The 14,989-nt window shown below is 32.6% G+C and overlaps 1 protein-coding gene across 3 annotated transcripts in view; it reads right to left on the reverse strand.

Annotated features, from left to right (window-relative positions):
• The window catches only part of LOC112686802, a 252,933-nt gene that overhangs the window by 44,481 nt on the left and 193,463 nt on the right, over positions 1-14,989 (reverse strand). For all 3 annotated transcript variants that reach the window (XM_025559239.1, XM_025559240.1, XM_025559241.1), the window contains one exon: positions 2,355-2,445. In XM_025559239.1, the coding sequence (XP_025415024.1) occupies positions 2,355-2,445 (91 nt within the window). The remainder of the gene's footprint in view (positions 1-2,354; positions 2,446-14,989) is intronic.

The following is a 14,989-nucleotide window of genomic DNA, read 5'->3' on the forward strand; positions in this document are numbered from 1 at the left end:
GTCCGTGAGATGGTAACGAAAAATAACGTGCAGCCTATTCGCGAAGATATAGAGCTATTATTGTTCAGTGACGGGGGACTTATCATTATTATTTTTTTTGTACGTGGAATATGGTACGTGAAGAAAGTTCACGTTCTGGAAGTCTTTCAGTTTAATGTATGTTTCTGTTGGTAGAAAAAAATCCGTGTCACCACTACTGTTCCGCAAAAGGAACGCACTAATTCTTCATTGGCCACGGTACGTAATTACATCTACGTATGCATGTTCCATACGCCCGTTCGACTAAATGAAATACTTTTCTGAAAACATATCGTGTGTACGCGCACGAAAAGGTCCCTGGGGGTGTGCAAACGACTGGGCACGGCGTTCGGTAAGTGAAAGCGTTTTCGCCGGAAAAACCTTTCGCTATGGCAAGGCGCGAACTGAATAAGGGGGTAAGTATACGTATAATATATGTACCGTAAATGTATACACTGCAGTTGCGGTGTTTTCTGGTCATGTGGCGTGTCTCCGCAATTAATTCTGTATTCCCCGTATACATGTCTCTGACAACAACTCAACGGCCGGTGGTGACGTCATTTCGTTTACGTTGACTGTATTGTAGTTGCGTACTGTACACTACACACACTCAATCAATACTCGACCGAAAACCCCTTTTCTGATTTTTTTTTTTTTTTATGACAAGCTCGACAACAACACACGAAAGTGAGAGAAAAGTAGAAAGAGTGTGAGTGAGAGAGAGAGGACACCCGAGAGGATTATAGGCGGTGCTGCAATAGGGAAGACTGGCCGCGGCAAACATATAGAGACGAGACGTGACGAGATGGGAAGAGAGAAGGGGGAAGGGTAGAAATAGAAAACAATAAACCCCCAGTGTGCTAAACGCGAAAACCAAATTCGGTTTTAAAAAGGGTCACGTTCAGAGGGCAGCCCACCCTAATTTCGACGTATACGATTTCTTTGTACCGTCTATACTGCGATGTGTATGCATTTGCACGCACGCACGTGTATGGATGTGTGGCGGCGGGGGTGGCCGGCTGTAGTGTGTTAGAGAATGGTCCCGAGGCGGTCGATTAAAAAATAACGACGGAATATCATAAGCAAAATTCAATTTTGACCGTCTTGAAAAATAAAACCTTGTTAATACAACAATATAGACTGAGTTGCGAGTCCTCCCCCACTAGTAATAATATTATCTCGTTATATATTTTCCTCTTAAGGAAGTCGTTGACTTTTTTGTCCACTGACCCGTATACTCATACGTGTTCGTGTGCGTCGTATGCGCATAACCTAACCTTTGTACTTAAGTGCGGGTGTGCACTGTGCAATTGTACGTTTACCGTTTTCGCTAGGTCCACAAATAATATACGATCTTGCAGGACAACAGCGCACGAAATACTTTTTCATCCGAATCATCTGTGATTTCGTAAAAAAAAAACATAAATAAATAAGCAACTGCGTAACAAAGGAACGCTCTCGAGGACGGAACAATATTATACTACACGGGAGTTTTCAAATGTCGCCGTTTTTATCCGTTTGTATGTGTACACATTTACCGCAGCACCTGTAGTATACGCGTACATTAATAATATTTAAAGCAATAATACGCCATAAATTCACCGTGGTGGTAAGTGCGCATATGTGTGTACATACGTACAAAAATATATAAATATTTTAGAATGTTTACTGAGAAAATAAATTGTGTTTTGCAATTCATTTAAGCCCGGGAAAATAAATCAATCTTTAAACGTGTATATTATGTTTCTAAGAATGCAAGGAATTTTATGAAAATAGAAATCGTACAATCAGTAAATTCCAAGGTTAAATTGTATAATATCTACGGGTATATTACTCTAAATCTACGCTTTTACTGATCATGCTTATACAATATTTCGTTAATTTAATCTGAGAATCCGTAATATAATTGATAATAATGTTACACGTCACTGCGCAAAAATATTTCAAGGATACATTCTAGGGAAGAGTTTACGTACATTTGCGGATAGCAAACTTCGAACGGAAATTTTACGAATTTTGTGATTTGCCCGAACGTTTTAAGAACAATTTATATATTAGTGGCTGCTATAATACAGTATTATTATTTTTATATTTTACTTAAAACAACTTCAAGACTAACCTTACATTTGAAATTGCTCTAATGGTATCATAATAATTCACAACGGTACGAATAACCCATCTACTCAACAAAACGTTCAATCATGCATCGAAGAAATGTGAACAGAATGTGTTTCAACAAGTATATTTGTACAATTGTATTTGATGAAATTAATAGAAAGATATATATGATTTCTAAGAATCGCGCTATTATTTTAGTACAAAAGTAATTTTCTTACTTCGTAGGAGTTTGCCACCGAATGTCGATCTTGTTTTAGTTGTTCAAACTTGGATTTGTATTGAAGCAATGTCCGTACGGTTTCTTCCATTCTGAAAAAAAAAAGGATAAACTAAATAAGTATACATATAACCATATAAATACAATGCAATCGATAAAATGTTGATGAGAGAGAGAATACGCCACCGTCTGAAAACTTTATGATTATATATACACAAACAGTGGTGGTGGTGCGGCGAATGAAAGGAAAAAAACACCCGCCGGAAGTGTTTCATATCTATAGACCTCTTGGAATATATCGGGTATATTGTTTACAACCTCAACGAAATCGCCGGAGGAGAAAATTGAGAAGAAATTGAAAATGTAAAAAAAAAACCTATATACAATGCTAGTGCTGATGCAGGAATAGGTAGTACATATAGAGTGTATAGAAAAATAAAATAAAAGCAGAATGACTGGAAATAATATAATATTATATAAAATCGTCTGGTTACGTGTATATAAAACGAGCATTATTTATTAAAAACGGTTCCAGCACGATGGTGATGGTAGTGGTTCTCTAACGTCACATGGTACGTATGTGCGATGATCGTTTTTCTTTTTTTCGAAGGATGTATAAAAATGTGCGGCGCAGTGTGTATAATGTAAGTTTGTATATATATATATATATACTACATATTTGGAAGGGTAGAAAAGAAAATAAGTCAAAAGAGAATTTTTTTCACGCGTTTACATAATATTATTTAATAATAAAAGTTCCATGGTAAAACCCCATTTCCAAGTACAGATATAATGATATATAGTCCAGAGGTATAACTATTAGATATCAATTTGAAAATCCAATAAATTTTTATTGACTACATTATTATATACGCATCATTTATGCATGATATACGTACATAGGAAATATAATAGTAATAAAAATATTACATCGTTTTTTAAACGGTTATTAATTATTTTTTTTTTTTATAAAATTATTAAACCTTATAGAAATAAACAAATAAATATTAGTACAATAAGATAATTTATAAATAATATATATTACTAGCTGGACCCGTGTATTTCGCAATCCAACTCAAACTGTGTATTAAATCGTTTATTTGCGATTTATGTTAGCAGTATATTTTTATACATATAGATAGATAACAGATAATTATAATTATATACAATGTGATATTCTTCTAACGAAGAGTTTGTTCGTTCCATGATTCACTAACTGTAATATAAAAGTCGTCCATTGTAGTGGTGGAGACCGGATAATGTAAACCGTATTGTCCCGTTAAATCGTTATATAAAGTCGTACATAGTAAACCTATTGGGGTAAGCGAAATTATCTCGATGATCGTGGGATAGGAGGTACAATCAATTTAAGCAACATTCGACGCCACTTACAGCGTTTTTGGTTGAAAAGAAAAAATTTGATCAAAAAATTAAGCAGAAATATTTGTTGTGCGAGGGTGTCGAATCACCATCATCCCTTGATCTTTCGGTATCACGTTAATTTGAATCATAACTTGGTACATGCACATATCAAGTTTTTAATCAGCTGTTGCCTGTTAATAAATCATTTGACTAATATGTGATCCAAATTTTGCATAATTTTTACGCTAAATACTCGTACACAACTAAAAAAATTTAACTATAGATAAATAAATAATAAAAGTAAATAATAATAATTAATGGTCAGAAATAATCAATATTTTTCTCTCTGTTTCACGGTCCATCTTGTAAGTAGTTGATACATTTTATTACGTTTCGCATTTGATTTATAAACATTATTTTTTAATTTAAAATTACATTCAAATATTGTACGTGTTTCAGTTCATGAGTTAAATTTAGAATTGTACATTTGTACATTTACGAATTTTCAATAAGAACTCCAAGTGGAGCATGAAATCAAGGAATTTTATATTTTTGCTGTACAAAATCATTTGTACGGTAGTAACAAGATCTAAAAATCGGATAGAATATTCATGTACTTTTGAAATAGAAGTTAAACAGTGAAACATATTTGACTTTAGTGTGGCCATTTTCGGTGAAACAGAAAATTTTTCCAATTATTTTTATTTAGTTAACCTGGTAAATCATTTCGTGTAAAGTATTGATGTTACAATAAAATTAATAATAAAGAACTTCATCGTGAAATTACTACAGAATTATCTCACATAAAATACATTTTGTTTTCCATTTAAAATTATTATTGTACAATAATATTGTGTAGCAAAAAAAAAAAAAAAAAATAGGTACAGATTGAATTATGGATGTTCCATACACATGGGAAATGCTAAAGAGTACAATTATTTTCCGCACAAAATATTATTTCAAGTAGTTTTGATAGGGTCAAATGCCAAGTTAAATAAATTGTACCCACTCGCCGTACAATAATTATGTTACTCTCAACGGTTTTGTATTCTACGAAAAAAACAACTCGAATACCATTTCGGCTAGAGAAACTTGTTTCGCATAATTTTTTGCTGGTCACGGAATACTAAAGTGCTGTTATAATAATTTATGTTTTCTCCCCCGTACACGAGAACCATAGTACACAGATGACGATTTAACCGAATGTACATATAATTTGTCACGACCGCAGAAAAAGATTTGGACGAATCGAAATGAAAAAATAAAAACACTAATAGAAATAATAATGAAAAAAAAATTGCTGTTTCCGATTCGTTGTTAAAATAAAAATATCCGGATCGTTTGCAATGTGCGAAGAGTACACGACGACGTGAAAGATAAATAACGAAACGATAATATTTTTTTGGCTACAGGCGAGTAGACTCGGTGGAGCTCGTTATCCGTCCAAACAACAATAGTGTTCTGTACTCGATATATAATATGTACCGCATCGTATTTACATATCTACGTATTGCGCGTAGTCCGTAAATCCCTCGGCATCATGTATGGGAATCAAACGATTTACGCGACGTGTAATGATTTCTTCCATTCGGGGTGAGTAACCGAATATCGTTGTGTTGAAAATGAAAACTGAATTCGTTGTAACATAATATTATGCGATAAAATTCCAAAAGCGCATCATCGTGTAGGGAACAAACGCGTACAGCGTTCGTCCATCGCCCCTATTCTAAGACGCGACGCGTACACGCACAAAGCGACTAATCGAAAATATTCAATTAAAATTATTATTATGGAATAATAAAATACTCTCGTCAAGATAATTCGATACACTGTCGTCGTGCGCGACACCGAGAGGGCCCCGCCGATGCACATCGACGCCGCAGCAAACGGCTCATTAAAATCTGTGAGTCATGTTTTCGCAAATCCCCTCGCACTAACACCGCTTATTATCGCATAATTATATTTACTGTCATAGGCTGCCGCGTATACACATACACGCGCACACACACACACACACACACACGCAAGCAAACAAACACAAACGTACGCACGTGGAAAAATATTTTGCGTACATTCGAGTATTAATCATTAACGAGGGGTGGTGTTGGCTACGGGGCGGAAGGTTTATTATTTATTCGTTTATTAAAAGACACGCGAAATATCTGACGTGTGCCGAATCGTTTTGAACGGGCAATAAGTTTTATTTTTGGTTCTCTGCAAATCGTGCGTCCACGGGAAATCAACACTCATTCTTGTATCGTGCACGGATTTAACCATACAGGCGCGTTCGGATGTATATTAATTAGGCACCTGAGCTGGTGAACTACAATAGATACGTTGAATTTAAAATTCACTGTAAAACTGTTAAGACTAGAGTTCATAATACAACAATAGTTGTACTGCGTTATACTACGGTATTTTTTATTACATGACTTTAAAATATTTTAAATTTAATTTGATTAAAAACTAGAATCTAAGTTCGGTTATTTCAAGCAATACGCCTAGTAAGTAAAACGGAATCGAATTGAATGTTAATTTTATGACTCACAAATTTATATTGTTACAACAATGAAAAATCATAATCTCACGCACTGTGGTTTTTACTGCTTGATTAACGGGAAACCAATAAAACGTGGAAAAAAATCAAATAAAATTTACACCTACTAACGGTTCGTTTATAATTATCCTAACATATTTCTAAACCACAAAAGGATCGTGTTTGATACGTTCGTGAAATTGACCTACCTATCTATATACTGAAATTTTATTTAAATCATTGACATTATTTTGCAACTTCAATTTTTCTGGTTTCTAGGTGAAAGTTTGAATTTGCAAAAAAATTACATACAAATATTTTTAAATTAAAATCCATCATTTGATACTATTTTCAAATAATTTTAGGACGAATTGTAAAGGGCTAACTTTGAACTTTGAATGTTCTTACTGGGTGCATGGTTCACTTGTGAATCTTAAAAATGGACTTTCAAATACTCGTTAATCATAACTTTTTGTTTGATACCTATATGGAAGTTCTGGAACTACTCGAGTGGACTAACTTTACAAGTTCAAAAGTTTATACGGGCCACCTAAATTACTTGCAGTCTAAAACGGGTTTGCAAAAGATCGCTCACCATTAACTTTCATTCGATGCTAAATTCAATGTTCTAGGTCAAAATTGGTGGGTCAAGTGAAGTTGGACCAACTTTAAATTTTTTGTTTTCACGGTGAAAGTTTGAACTTGTAAATTCCAAAAATTAATTTAAAAATACTTGCAAATGACTTGCGTAAAAATGACATAGATTTAAAAATTGCGGTGTTTAGATGGGCCGCGAACACGTGTTTAGTGTTACGCGGAAGAAAAAAAAAATTATATTTAAATGCTCAAATCATCATCGCCTCTAATCATATTATAAACAGGCGGATATCGGAATATTTACTATGCAGTAGTGTCCGTCGAATAATAACTATTGATTAATTACGAGTCCTTTTACTTATAGAGATCAAGCTGCACGAGGGTCAGGGTTTTGACGCGGGGTGAAAACGCGTTAGCACCTAGCGTCGAAAATGCTCCATGAAAACGTGTTCCACATGTACGAAAACGCAAAACCGTGGTACGGTAATACAGCGGTGGCACGCGGAAACGCGCGTCAAAACCGCCCTAACCCGTCACGCTCCCGTTGCACGTGTGTGTTTTCGTCTAGCGTTTTCACTGGTAGCACATTTTTTTTTTTTTTTATCGGACGCGGTCCAACCGTCCGTTATTTAAATTATCGTCACCGTCGTGTCGGCCATACGACGCACAACTTTTGTGTGCGCAACGTACCAGCGCGTAAAAATCGAAACAATTACGCCCGCGTATGCGAAGTTAATTGTCGGCGGAAAGCTTAATCATAGTCGATTTGCATGAAGCGCGCGCAAAAGTAATGGGTAATGATGACACGTAAATAGTGCGCAACACATTCAACATTTAACACGCGTTATTTCGTTCCCAAAAAATACAATTACAACCGTGGGGGAGGGGGTCGTGTGAGGTGGAATTGATCATGAAACGAGTTGAAATGTATGCCTGTATCGCACGCGTTTCGTACACACCACCCATAGGCTTCGGTTTTTAAACACAGTTATTATCGTAGTTATACTGTGTTATTATTATGCGTATGCGCAGTCTCGTTGGATCATTATTACCGTCTGTGTATGATGTGTATGCACGTCGGTAATTCGAAACGTCGACCTTAAAAACTACACAACAAGCTCTCCTCCGCTATGAAATTAAAATCAATTGTACAATTATTATAATGGGAGGTGTTATAGGAACGGGTGTGCATGATTACAGGGAACGACGGTTAAATAATAATGAATAATGATTTTTCTTTGAAATTAAAATCAATGAAATAATGAAGGCGTTTAAATGCGCACCAAGACGATAATGTCTCCACCTTCTGAATTTCTTTGAATTACACGAGCTTTTTAACTCGAAAACTTTGAACTTTGGTTTTCAAAGTTTTTAGTCCCAACGGTTTGGGTTTAACACTCGAGTAGATTATGAGTAGAAAACCGAACTTCTGTATACGTATTGATGGATTTGTTCCATTGTTTTAAAAGTCCTTCGTATTATACAAGTTATTTAACTTTTAAGGTAAAACGAGTGTACTGTACCAGTATTTTGATGAACAAACTTGAAGAAAAATATATATGTTTTTTAGAGTTTTTTATTTTAACAAGAAAATTATTTATCCATTATGGATACACTCTAAAAATACATGTTTCCAAAACTAAATTTATTCACAAGCACTTTAATGCGTAGATTTTAATAAGAAAAAAACATAGGTAAACGTGTGGAAAATCGTTTTTTTTTATATACATAGCAAAATTGGTTATCATTTTAAAATACTTAATAGTTATTCGGTCAGATGAAATTAATCTTGTCTTAAAGTCTGATGATATTCATACATCCTCATATATACTTTTTGTCTTTCTTTGTGAAAGTTTGTACATCATCGTCGTCTCGAGAGTAAATTGTACGAAGAAATCTATACAATTCAAAATCGAATCTATTAATGGTACAATTATAGTATAGTTTTCCGATTACAATCGAACTTTAATAGACATGTCTTTTATCTTATACAGTTACTCAATTACATGATATTGTGACATATAGTTATCGTTAATTTCTCAGGTCTTTTAACTATTTTATAGATAATGAAACACCTAGTTTATTTTTAATGTAATATTTTTATACTGACTGCTATGTGAAAAGTCGAAGAAAAATCGCAATGTGGTCAGATGCTCCGTATCGTATAATTCATTAGAAGACATGCAACTTTAACACTCTCACGTCAGGGGTAAAGGATTGTGTTGTTTTACTCACATTGATCAATTAATGCGAGACAGCGCGAGAACTTATTTTAATATTATAATATAATGTATATGCTCATTAAAATGACCGCTATGTTCTTTTACTCTTTGAACATTATACACTGATAATATTTATTTTACTTTTTAACGTGAGCATCATATTCACTATCGAGTAATATGATAAAGATACTATTTTCTTATAGAAAAAAAATTACTCGCTTTCTCTCCAATATTTCTATTATTGAGATATTATTGACGACTAAATAACCACACTCGTATACAGTACCTATTGTACACATTACGATATATATATATGAACTAAACGATTTTCACACTTACTAATAGTACAATTAAATGTTATGGTGTCATTTTGCCTTCTAGGAGACACGTATAAAAGTTATTTATGCGTATATGATAATGACTTGGTAAACTTTTAATTATTCAATTGTCTGAGTTTCGAAAGTAATTTTGTAGCTGCGTGATAAGTTATAGACGCTGGAAACACCAACAATTTAAAGCTACACAATCAGTGGAAAATTGAACGAAATCTACGCGGATCATTTTGTCAAATAGTCAACCGAATTAAGTAATATATTTATATATATACTACAAAAAATTTATCCATTAATCATAAAAAGTTAAGCATTTAAGTATAATATTTTTTTTTCGACTCAAATTAAATAGACAAATAACTAAGCTATTAAACAAAATAATTGATTTTGCAGCAGTGTAGCCGATCACACGAACTTTTTTTTTTTTGATTTTGTCGAAACTGCAGCTGTAGTCGTGAAAGTTTTATTCCAGTAGTTTTACCAAATTAACGGAAATCCGAGTCACGAAGCATTAATATATTAATATGGTAGCAGGTGACGGATCGAAAAGTAAGTTTTGAATCTCAAACGAAACGTTTTTTATCACAACCATATACGTATATCTAAATAGGTACCTCCACGGTTGAACTAAGATTTCTACTCCCACGGAAAACCGCAATAAAATAGAAAGTTCACGGACTGCCATCGCGGTTATTATATCGTATACGTACATAACCGCATAGTTTTCCAAATGAATATACCCGCACAGCTGGTGCAGCTGCAACCACCATCGGCATGTAGTCACCGGTTCACCGTGAAATCCATGTGATTAACATGTATATAAAATAAGTGTAGAAAAAAAATCCTAGCTAAATAATATTAGTTTATAATAAATATAAAAATATATTCCACGTAATTAAATTGTAATTCCATTTACTAGAATGCAATCTAAGTGACACATTTATAAATTTACTAATAAAAATTAGTATCGCCGTCCTATTGAAAAATAGTTTGAGTTGCTTAATAATTTACTAATTAACTCTATTATTTTTAATAAATTAAAAAAAAAAGACGATTTTTCCTAAAAATATTACTTATTACGATTCGTCAATATGAGTTGAAAAATGTTATTTCGATATACCATTCCGGATTATGAAATATGACGGTTGTTTTAAGTCGAAATCATTGTTTTAGTAAAACCGACTAAATCTTTTTTTCCCGCCCGGAGTGGTCACGGTCATGCGATGGTCGTCTACGCCTAGCGCGTACGCGCACAATGGTCAAAGTCGAATTTCCAGCAATACCTCCACGTGGTCGGTGGTATGTACACGGTTCATATAGAAAACGAGTGTTGTACACGACGACACGAATCAAAGCCGTGAAGTATAGAACATAAACGTGTACGTGCATAATATCATAATACGATGCAGTTGTCGAACTGCAGTCTTCCGCCCTTTTCTCACCACTCTACCACCCTCCCCTACATGATGTAAAACGTATTCATATTCATACATATACGTGTACAAATTTATGTATTGCACGAGCTTTGCCCCATTTCGGTTCGTGCGAACAGGAAATCGATTTCCGGCGGTGCGGCTGCGGCTTTGCGTCCGCAACCGGCCGAGAAGTACAATTATATTGCTGTGTAGTAATAATACACGAGCGGCATAATCGACACGTCTCACACCCCCCAAAGCGTACATATACAAGTCTACAAAGGTAGACCGACATCAGGATTTAAACCCTTCCGGCGACCCGAGGCGCGTTTTAACTTACTAACGTGTATGCATTTGAATACATCGAAATCGGCTGTTCGCAACATCGTCGCGGATGTGTTCCTCGTCACGGTGCGGTTCTCCGTCGCCGAGCAACTTAGTGCGAAACACCGTCACCCGGTCACCCCAACTCGACATTATGTTCGCATCACCATTGATCGGCACCTAACGTCATTAGTTCGTTCACGATGATATCCGCGTGCGTCGCAAGATCGATGATCAAGGGGTACACTGACACCAGAAGAACCGACAACGACAGACGCAACTGTCACGTGTACGGTTGGGAGGAGGAGGGGTTGAAAATTTAAATAAATATTGTTTCACCATTGGAATAACAATGATAGTATATGGTGACTGCAAGGATGAAAACTCTAATTTTTTTTTCTCTTTTATATATCTCGTCATTTTTCCTTCATTGAAATCAATAAAAACCACTTACGATCAGCAAATAACGTGCACAATGGTGATCATCGTTATTATATTTAATTAAATACGTATCGTACGTTGAAACCAAACGGAACGCTCGCAGACGGTAATTTAACAACGCGTCGTTTTACAGATGGTCGATTTTAATTACGGTTATAAATGTTCGATTTATTACTGTATAATAACCAATATTTGGCCAAAGCCAATATTGAACAGTTAAATATCGCTAGTAATCTTGTTATGAAATATTTGTTCGGTTTGAAAAATATGATTACCGACAAAATGGGGAGGGAAGAAATGAGTATATTTTTATTTGGTTTTATTTTACTGCATCTTGAATATGTATTTAAATCACTATAATTATTATGAACGAAAATACCGTATAACTTATAGTATACAGATAATAAATACTTAATATTTATTTGTTATTTTATATACAATAAATCACGACATGTTCATTTTTAAGTCATATAAATATTGCAACAAACTATGTTATATATTTCATGAGTACTATTATCTATGAGTAATGTTAGTTGTAGGTATAAGGTTGAAAAAAAATTTTATTTTCTAAACACAATACTTTTTTAAAATCACTTTATATTAATTTGAACATTTTTATTATTATAAAATTCAAACGGATCTATCATAGTATTTTTAAAACTAACATAAATGGAAGGTTTTATTTTTTAATAACAAAATATACATTTTAAATGTTCTAACAAATTTTTTTACGCAGGCATTTAGTAATGATAATAGAATACAGCTAGGTGTATACTGCATTTATTTGTGTTAACTTGATTGTACGTAAAAGTCAGTATTGTTAACATTTTTTTTTCAATGGAAACCCAGGAATTAATTCATATTAAAATTATATTTTTACTTATATTTATTTCTACTAATAAAAGTTTTTTTCAGTTCAGAGGAAAATTCTTAAGGTAATATAATGTAGTAAATTCGTTTGAAAATGAACTCGGAGTTTGAGAAAGTTTTCTTTATTAAAATTTTAATTAAATTAATATCGCACGAATTACTTTACGCAAAACAAACCAACTCCCAAGTCATAAAAAAAGTTGATCAATATTTTAAACAGTGATCTGGGTTTTCGGCACTCAAAAGTGTTCTTTAAATTTATTGTCGTTATTTTCAAAAGTATAGTGTTTTTTTCTATGAACGTGTTGTGCAGTTTTACGAAACGGTACAGAATCCTCATATATATATATATATATATATATTCTTTTTATAAAAAAAAAAATTCATTTTTCACAGTATATGTAAAGAACATTGACCGGAATTTTATTTTAAAATCCAAAAAGTCAACCATACAATATTTGATTTGACCGAGAGAAGGGGTGTAATTAAATAAGAATATCGTAGAATATAATTATTTTGGCACTCGTCTTACACCACGTGTTATCTATAATTATCTTATGCTAATATATACCATCTACCGAAAATAAATATGAAATAAACAATTAAATTAAGCCATAAAAATATTACGCATTTAGTATTTCTTTTTATTATTAAAATTTACGAATCACAAACCTTTTTCTTTTATTTAAGTCGAAATATACAATCTATATCATAGATATAATAAGTATATTTGATATAATAACAGAAGCGTAATAAAAAATATATTGAGAAAATAAGTCACTCAATGATGACACTTTAACTGTGGATTTTCACTTATAAAAATGAATTATTATTGGAAAGTTATTTTTTATTTTTTTTTTTTTTAATGTTGGAGTAGGTCTCTGCACCAATTACATTTTTAGTATCTAGAAAGGCTACCTGGAATTGAGAAAGAAGATAGGATTTTAACTTAAGGATTTGAATAAGAAGAGTAGCAATTCTGGAATCTTTTATAGAAGTATTTGGTTTCTTCATTAATTATTTTTAATTTTAGATCTGAGTGAAGATTATAGTTTGATATATATATGGGAGAGCTTTTATTAGTTTTCTTAAGAAAATGTTCTGGAAGGATTGGATTTTATTGAGGTTGAGTATTTTTGCACTGCACCAACGTTGAAGACCATAAGTCCAAATTTGTTTCAATAATGTTTTGTAAATGAGGAGTTTGATATTAATTGAAGTGTGTTTACAAGAAAAATATGTTTAAGGATACGTAGACGGTTATTCAGAGAAAGTATTTAATCTCTTACGTGATGAGCCCAAGTTAATTGTTTATCTAATGTAGGTAAAACCAAGGTTACGCTTGCGAAACATCAAGGAAAGCAGACGAACTATATAATTTTTTTTCAAGCCAGTACAATATTGCATCTACAACCCTGTGAACTTGATGAATAGGTGAATTTGAGGAATGAAAACCGAACTGATAGTCAGGAATAACTTTTTTATCAGCGATTATGAGCAGAATACGTTTAAAATATTAATTTTTCTAGAATTTTTTTCAAGGAAGAGAAGAAGAATAATAGGCCTGTATGATGAGATTGAATCAGGCACTTTATTCGGCTTTTAGATTATAACATTGGTTAAAAATTTCCATAATAATGGAAAACAAGAGAATCTAATTATTGAGTTGTAGATATGTACAAGATGAACAATAGCTCTTTTAGGAAGACATTTTACTACTTCAGCAGTGATAAGATCAAAACCTGGAACATTACTTTGTGGGTATTTTTGAATGATGTATTTTATATCAGTGAAAAAGTTTTAACTGGAAGAGAAGGTTGAAATGGGGCATTGAGAGACATATTGACTAAACTTATGACATCAGGGTCAGATATATCTGGATGTGGCTGGAATATACCAGAAAAATGTATTTTAAATAATTCAGTTTTTTCAGAGTTAGAGGAAGTAAAACTGTCGTTAGGTTTTTTTTAAAGGGAGGTTAGAAGCTTTATATTAGAGTATATTTTTTGTGGTTTTCCAAAGATAAATTAGTAAGATTATTAACCAGCGTTAAATATTTATGTTTAGCAAGCATTTTTTTTTGAAAAATTTTCTAGCCGATTGTAAGTTTTTTATGTGGAGGTAGACGTGTACTTTAATATATGATCAGTGTTGGGAATAGATAATGTAAAATTTATCTAGATAAATATAATAAATAAAAAAAAATTAAAATATCTAGATAAAAATAAAAGATAATTTTATTTTTATCTAAATAAAAAAAAGATATTTTCAAAAAATGTTATTTTTTGGTCAATATTTCATAATCTCATAATCATTATATAATTATATTTTAATGTGTATTGTATTAATATAATGTACCATTAAGCAGTATTTATAAATAATGTACAATATTTAATGACAGTTAATCACTGAAATGTTACAGAAAAAAAAAATTAAAAATAAAAATTGCTCTGTACGTATTAGGATAAATACAGAATACATAAAAAAATATTTTAAATTAACAATATTGTTTTCCATATAATATTAATTTGATGATT

This window comes from Sipha flava, unplaced genomic scaffold (genome assembly GCF_003268045.1).
Source record: "Sipha flava isolate LNK unplaced genomic scaffold, YSA_version1 324_pilon_pilon, whole genome shotgun sequence".
NCBI lineage: Eukaryota > Metazoa > Arthropoda > Insecta > Hemiptera > Aphididae > Sipha > Sipha flava.